At 39.3% G+C, this 7,033-nt stretch overlaps 1 protein-coding gene across 2 annotated transcripts; it reads left to right on the forward strand.

Moving 5' to 3' along the window:
* The first annotated feature begins 3,688 nt into the window (after positions 1 to 3,688).
* LOC112277187 (uncharacterized) lies at positions 3,689 to 7,033 on the forward strand. Of its 2 annotated transcripts, none has more exons than XM_090247631.1 (7): positions 3,689 to 4,300; positions 4,774 to 4,916; positions 5,079 to 5,401; positions 5,545 to 5,638; positions 5,801 to 6,032; positions 6,247 to 6,307; positions 6,432 to 7,033. In XM_090247631.1, exons 1-7 carry the CDS (start codon positions 4,159 to 4,161, stop codon positions 6,670 to 6,672), a joined length of 1,236 nt encoding a protein of 411 aa, XP_090103757.1. In that variant the 5' UTR covers positions 3,689 to 4,158; the 3' UTR covers positions 6,673 to 7,033. The 2 variants fall into 2 exon arrangements, with proteins under 2 accessions (XP_090103757.1, XP_024365015.1); XM_024509247.3 differs by having other exon boundaries at positions 3,866 to 4,300; positions 6,429 to 7,033.

Here is a 7,033-nt window from a genome sequence, read left to right on the forward strand (position 1 = left end):
CCGCGGTCACAAATTCTCTGTAGCGCTGTTTGAATTTCTGTGTAGTTTCAACCTAGTCAATCAAATAGCGCACGTCTTTGTTGAACCATGGATGTTATGTTCACTTGTTCGATTATACATGATGGTGCTTTTCTTGATTTCTCGCTGAAATAGAGCACTTGTTTTAATTCTTGTGCTGTTACAATGAGCATGATAAGTTTTGATGCAAACTGCACATTGTTTTGCTCACCCACTGCATCACAGGTATTTAGTTTTTACTCTTGATAATATCAATGCATACCTCAATAAGGAGTGTATATTCGACTCCTGTATTTAATATAATAGTTTTTGGATAAATTTTCAGAAAATGATTTGTTGCAATTGAATCTATAATATTTAACATTCATAGTAAGATTCCATGAATATTTTCTTTTTAAAAACATCTTAGTATATGTTTTAAATCAATAATGCAAATGTGTATGTATATTCACACATGTATATTTAACCATTTTTTTATATGTTAAAAATACATATTTTAAAAAAAGATAAACATATAATTTATAAGATGTTATTTTCTTAATTTAGATTTCAAAAATTGTGAATTTCTTTGTGCTTATTTTTAAATAATCTAATTTATTGAATATTCAATATAAGATATAATTTAGTATAGTAATTTAATCTCTACTAGCAAAGGATTGGACATTGTTCTGCTAATGCCGTGCATGGCAATGCTTAGATTTTTACAAATCCTTAATTGCTGCCAACTTTTAGAGCCACTTGTATACTAGCTAGTCTATGTAGAAGGATGAGAACCTTGCACATGGTAATATAGATATTGGGTTTAGAATAAATCAATAGCAATCACAAAGGCATGATGTTGACTTATTGAATCAGATACAATAATTCCATTGATTATTACCTTTTGGTCTATCTTCTCAAAAAGCCTTGCACATATGTGCACTTTGATTGCAATGTCGCCCTAGTTACAAACTTGTGCAGCTGCCGCACGTAAACATCTTGCCAAGGTTCTTGTACACAATGCAAGTACCTCAATCATCAACTTTTGATGGAATTAAAAGAAGCCATTAGGAAAAAAAATAAAAAAAAATAGAATTCAATCTAAGAGCTCCAATAGTTGGTGGCCAAGCCATGGATCAAATCCAACCTTGTTAAGAAAATCTGCTCAAAATTGTAAAGAGAGGATACATAGTAGCAAGTGTTATTTTGTTTAAATTTTCCTTCTATTAAACCTATAGCCATTCGATATAAATGCTAGTTTTGAAGCTACCACCTTATGTTTGTACCTTATATTGCATCTTCAGACTAGCATTATATACACTTGGAAATTATGCACCATGCTTCATAACCAAAAGCCAAAGATTAATTGACAGAATATGGATTATATGAAAGAATAAGGGAGAGTTGGCATCCAAGTGGATGATCCTTGCTCACTTATTCTATACTCATTTCTTTTGAATTTCAAACTTTGTATACTACCTAGTATTATAGGTTGCACGTCTCAAATTGTAAACACTTACTAATTCTACTAAAATTTTCAATAGTGGAGATGTGAGTATTTTTGGATCTATGAAATAATATTGAAATTTATATCCTTTAATATATAATTAAAATGAATTTCCTAAAATCTTGCAACATTGTGAGATTTTGCATATGGATTTTGAAGCCAACTAATATGCATGAATTTGCTTGAGTTTATGTTTTTGTTTTGAGTTAGAATGAATGTGTTACTTTATAGTGGTGAACAGTTCTTGAAGTATGCAACAAGATTTTTGTAACATAAATAGGGTATAGATTAGGATTATAAATAGCATAATTTTAAAGTAGTATAAATTTGAAATTGTGTGTGGTACAAATGTGTAAGGAGGCCCATAGTCTTTTGTACTTTGGTGGTAAGTGTTGTATCCTAATTAATGGTGTGGTCTACAAGAAATGATGATTATTACAAATATTATTGTTTTGAAATACTTAACTACTTGATTATCTTTGGATATCACTGACATATATATCTACTCTAATAATTATGTATATGATTGGAAAGAAGTAGGTAAAAGTAAATAAAAATAGATTAATTTCATAATATCTTCCAGGGAAGCTTCATAGAAGTTATGTAGATATGGTTCGACTTAACACAAGTTTATAGTTGACTTTAGATTAGAAACTTGATCAACAAGTTAGCCATGTATCACATGTATGGATAGCTTGTGGAATAAGCTAACTATATGACACAAACATAGAAAACTTGCCTTGCAAGTTAAGACATGTGGCTTACAAAGTCAACATATGTTGGACATCCTATAGAACATTGTCATGTAGCTCCTAGGTAGATAGTATATATAGAAGCAAGAATGAAGCCTTCTTCACTCTTATCAATCCCTTTCTTGTTCTAATCTAGATTCAAGAGTCTTTAGTTCTCTTATCTTTTGGCAATAGCTATTCCAATTTCTTTTAATATGCATATTTTCTTATTTCTATTTTATTATATTTTTTTTAAAAAAATCTCACTTGATTATTTGCTTTCATTAGATTCTTGTCTTTGATACTAGATTAGGATGTCCAAAAAAATTAATTAATTTTGATCCAAAATATATTTATATTAGACAAAGTGGTATTGAAGCAAATATTGAAGAATCCTATGAAACCAAGGTATTCCTTTGAGCAAGCTAAGTTATACTAGAAAGGCATTTCAAAGTATGTGTATTATTGGAATAAGGTGGGAATGGGAATTAGAAATAGGATGAGTGACAAGGAATATCTATAGAATGAATCATGAAGTGACAAAGAAGTGTGGCTTTATCAAAATTGGAGTTGGCTTTAATAACTTCCCATATATATATATATATATATATAGAGAGAGAGAAATATAACCTCATTCCTAACATCTATATTTTTTTTGTCATATTTTACTGATAGTAATAGTTGTTGAATTTGGAAGTTATTATTGTTTATATGAGAATTTAATATAGAAATCGTAATTTTATTATTGTATTCATCAAAAAAAATTTAACCTAAACAACATTTGGACCCCACTATTTGGTCAATTCTCAACCAAAGAGAGACACACCCCCCCCCCCTTCCAAAGCTTTCCCACGGTAAAAGAGCACCACGGTCTCAGACACTACACCAGCGTGGGGACCAGAAACGATCCTATAACCACGCCACCACCCGTGCCCCGAGCGGGTGAAGTCACAATCCGAGTTCGGGCCCAGTAGTTGGGGTCGGTCCTCCTATACATGTCTCATACCGTGGCATAAAGGGGCCCACGGTCCAAATCGCGGGCTGATGGCCCCCGGGACCCGCTGCACCCGAAAATAGCCCCGGCGTGCTCAAATAACCTAGCATAGTGTTGATCAACTACTCCCTACTACCACCGCCGGGAAGAGAACGTTGGGGAACACGGAACTGGGAACGGCGTCGGGGAACAACGAACGCCCCTGCTCCCCAGGGCCCCTGTATATACCACGCACGTGCGTATTAAGATCTGGTGCATGGCTTTGCTTGCTCCCCCGTTTCTCGTCCTCGTCCTCGACGGACGTCCGATGATGGCGACGGAAAATTGGGACGAGTAAGGAGGGTGATTCTTCTTTCCATCGGCTTTCTGCTGCTGGGATGGGGTCTTGAATGCTTGTCTGCCTCGCTTTTTGTATTTAATCTGTTCATGCGTGCGTTTACTGGGTTCAATTCCAAGCTCAGCTGCTTAATCTCGCAGCGTGAGAGGAGGACGAGGACGAGGACGAAGAGGAAGAGAAGAGTGTGTGGGGATGGATTTGTTGGCGGAGGTGTGGGGGTGAGGGATTGAGCATTTGGATGCGAGAGTGAGAGGCGGAATCGGGTTGTACAGTTGTGTGTGGATTTGTTGGCGGTGAGAGGTGTGAGTTTTCATGCAGCTTGAGATACGAGGAGGAGGGTGAGTGTGAGGGTGGGATCGGGCAGGGTGAGCACGGTGAGCGACGCGGTAGCTTTGGCATGCAGGTTGGGTTGAGGCGCCAGTGAGTGGTTTCCGAGGTGATAGCGCTGGTAGCGTTTGAATTCGTTGGCGGAGAGGTGGGGTGGGGTGAGCGTGGAGTTGGCTTTTATGGGGGCCAGGGCGTAGATTTGTTTTCTTGTGAGGCCTGTTCGTACGGCGGAAGAAGTTTTTGTCTTCTCAAAAGGGCAGCAACCATGTCGAAGATGTCTGTCATTCCGGAGCAACTTAGTAGTCGGGACTACGACGATGATAACAACAACAACTTCAACAACAGCAGCAGCAGCAGCAGCAGCAGCCGCAGGAGAGACTTAGACAACAGTTTCTATTCTCGGCCTGGTGTGATTATTTTTCCAAGTCTATTTTAGTGTTGTCAAGGTTGAGTTATGTCTACGTGAGCCTAAATCTCTATCCTGAGTTTGAATCTTGAGTTTCTTTTGGTGGTTATTAAAAAATATATATTATTGGTTTTTATTCATTTTTAATTTTTTCTTCTTTTTTTAATTTTTTACACCAGTTAAAGAGATGCGAAGTACAACTGATCTTATAATGGTCGAGACCGGTATTTGATGTCGTCTCCGTATTCTATGCGCATTGGCGTATCTTGTAATTGAGAAAAGCTTTGGACCTGATCAATGCTGGCTAATTTGGGTAGAAGTTCAGTTGGGGTGTATTTATAAATCAGAAATGGATTTTCATTGACATGGACTGGCCAATGCAGTAATCCTGAGAATGCGCTGCGGATGTTTTGCTTGTGGTTCTTAACTAGTGAATCAAATGCTGATTTTCTGACGTTTCTTTTTCGTGTGTAGGCCTCAGCCAGTCACCATGGCTTAATAAGCATTCGATGGCGAAAAGAGTACCAGCTGATCCGGCTCGAATCGAGGAGAACTCTGTCACGGCTGTCATTGATACATCTCTCACGAAAGAAACTATGGAGGGATCTCATCCTACTGTGAGTCTTTTCAGAAGACACAAATGGCAATTGCCTTTGTAAACTTTAATAATCGAATTACTAAGTAGGATAATAGATTTCTTTGCTTTGCATTCCGTGTCCAATCTTGTATCATCTTGCATCACAACGACTAAGTTGCACCTTGGGGATTCTTACAAGCAGATGAATTCGCGGAACCCATATGAAGACTTTGCGCTCGTTCAGCAGGCTGGGACGGCGACATCAATGCATATTGATCTCTTACAGTCATTCAAAAGCAATGTACGAACGGCACCACATATTGGCAACGCACAGCTGAGTGCTCACCGATCAGATCCTTCAGCTTCAGAGCCCTCTTCGCTGCCGCAGCAGCACCCTTCAAGTAACAGCGCACGGTTTGTGGGTCTCGCACCATTTTTCAGCAGGATGAGAGGCAACAGTAGAGTCGAAAATGAGAGTCTGCCGCAACTGCAACATCAACAAGCTACTGCTCATGCATTTTCAAGGTACTTCCTCTATTGTTTTTACAACAAATCCATGTCTGTTTGCTGTTAACTTCGCTGGCATTGCTTTTATAGTCGTGTTTCTGTGGCTAGTGCAATTATCACTTACAAAGCAATAACCACATTCTGTCCGTTGGGTGTTACAGACCACCTGGAACTGGAAAGCTCATTGAATCAGCTCAGCTTAGCATCTTTTACGCAGGCATGGTCAACGTCTACGACGCTGTACCTATTGAGAAGGTGACATTGGTTCGCAGTTGCTGCTGTTACTCCTGATCTTTGCTCATACGCTTATACGCTCGTGTTGACGTATGTGAATGTAGTAGTAGGATACCAGCCGTGATGTTATTGTGTTTATTCTTTTGATTAATTGATTTTGGAATTGTTAATATCTTAGCTCAGGCTCAGGCTATTATGCTTTTAGCTGGGACTAGAAGCGCATGGTCTTCTCCCAATCATATGAACTTGCCTGGTGCGCCGGGACATCCATTTCCTGCCTCGATAAACCAGCCTCCTTTCAGGACTCGGTCTCCTGGCCCACAAATGATCTCTGGTTATGCTGGGACGACGGCACTATCAGGTGTACCAAAAGCCACCAACCGACAAGTGCCGACTGCAGAGACGGGTTTTATTGGTAACACTTCTTGGTCCTGAAAAGCTCCCATTTTTGTTTTTTTTGTTTTTGTTTTTGTTTTTTGTTTTTTGTTTTTTGTTTTTTCTTTTTCGCATTCTTGGTCTTGTGATGGTTGTATGATCAGTTCTGTTGAACGATTGCGAGGCAAAAGTGAATGAGGCATTGATGAACTTCACTCCTTTTCTGATCTGTACTGTCTCTGGACCGCGAGCAGTAGAGCTGCCTCAGGCACGAAAAGCGTCTTTAGCCCGATTTTTGGATAAGAGAAAAGACAGGTACAATTAATTCTATTGACTCCACAGGTGCAATTCCATTGATTGTTGGTTTTGGTTTTGAAAATTTTATGATTTGAAAGCGGAGGACAAACAATCTGCTGAACTTGTGTTGTTTTCCTAGTAGGGTACGCAAAGGACCCTACAATGATCCTAGAAATGAAAACTTGGCGAGATATGACGAGTTGAGAACAAGTCGTGAAAATTCGCCATGTCCCTCAGATTCCAAGGGGAAAGCAATAGCGCTGTCTCTATCTCCATCAGCAACAAGGAATCAGAGGAACTCACCCTTTCCCGGTGATCCAGGGCACGCCAGTAGTGCGTCGGCAAGTAGCAGTGAACCCACCTCTCGAGAAACCATGGAATGAGCATGTATAATGTTTTGCTCTGTACATGATGAGTTATTTTTGTTGCCTACGCATTGTTTTCAAGTCTATTAACAATGTCGTAGCTCCACCCCTTGCCTACCTAAGCAACAGACACGACAGACACAGCTGTACATACCTCCCTCCGGTTGAACCCCAGCTGGTGGCGATGGAGCTCAAGGTCAGACCCACCCAATAGTCCCTTGAGCAGTGAACCGATAGAGTTGGAACTTTGCCTCGAGACAAATTCAGTGCCACCTCACGGATGCATGAGCACTCTTTCTGACACCTACAGCCTGTTCATGTATGTCCTACATTTTGTTTTTAAAGAATTGTTAATATCTGTCAGAAAATCCTTATAGCA

The sequence above is a fragment of the Physcomitrium patens genome, chromosome 25 (assembly GCF_059467195.1).
Source record: "Physcomitrium patens ecotype Gransden chromosome 25, ASM5946719v1, whole genome shotgun sequence".
Taxonomy (NCBI): domain Eukaryota; kingdom Viridiplantae; phylum Streptophyta; class Bryopsida; order Funariales; family Funariaceae; genus Physcomitrium; species Physcomitrium patens.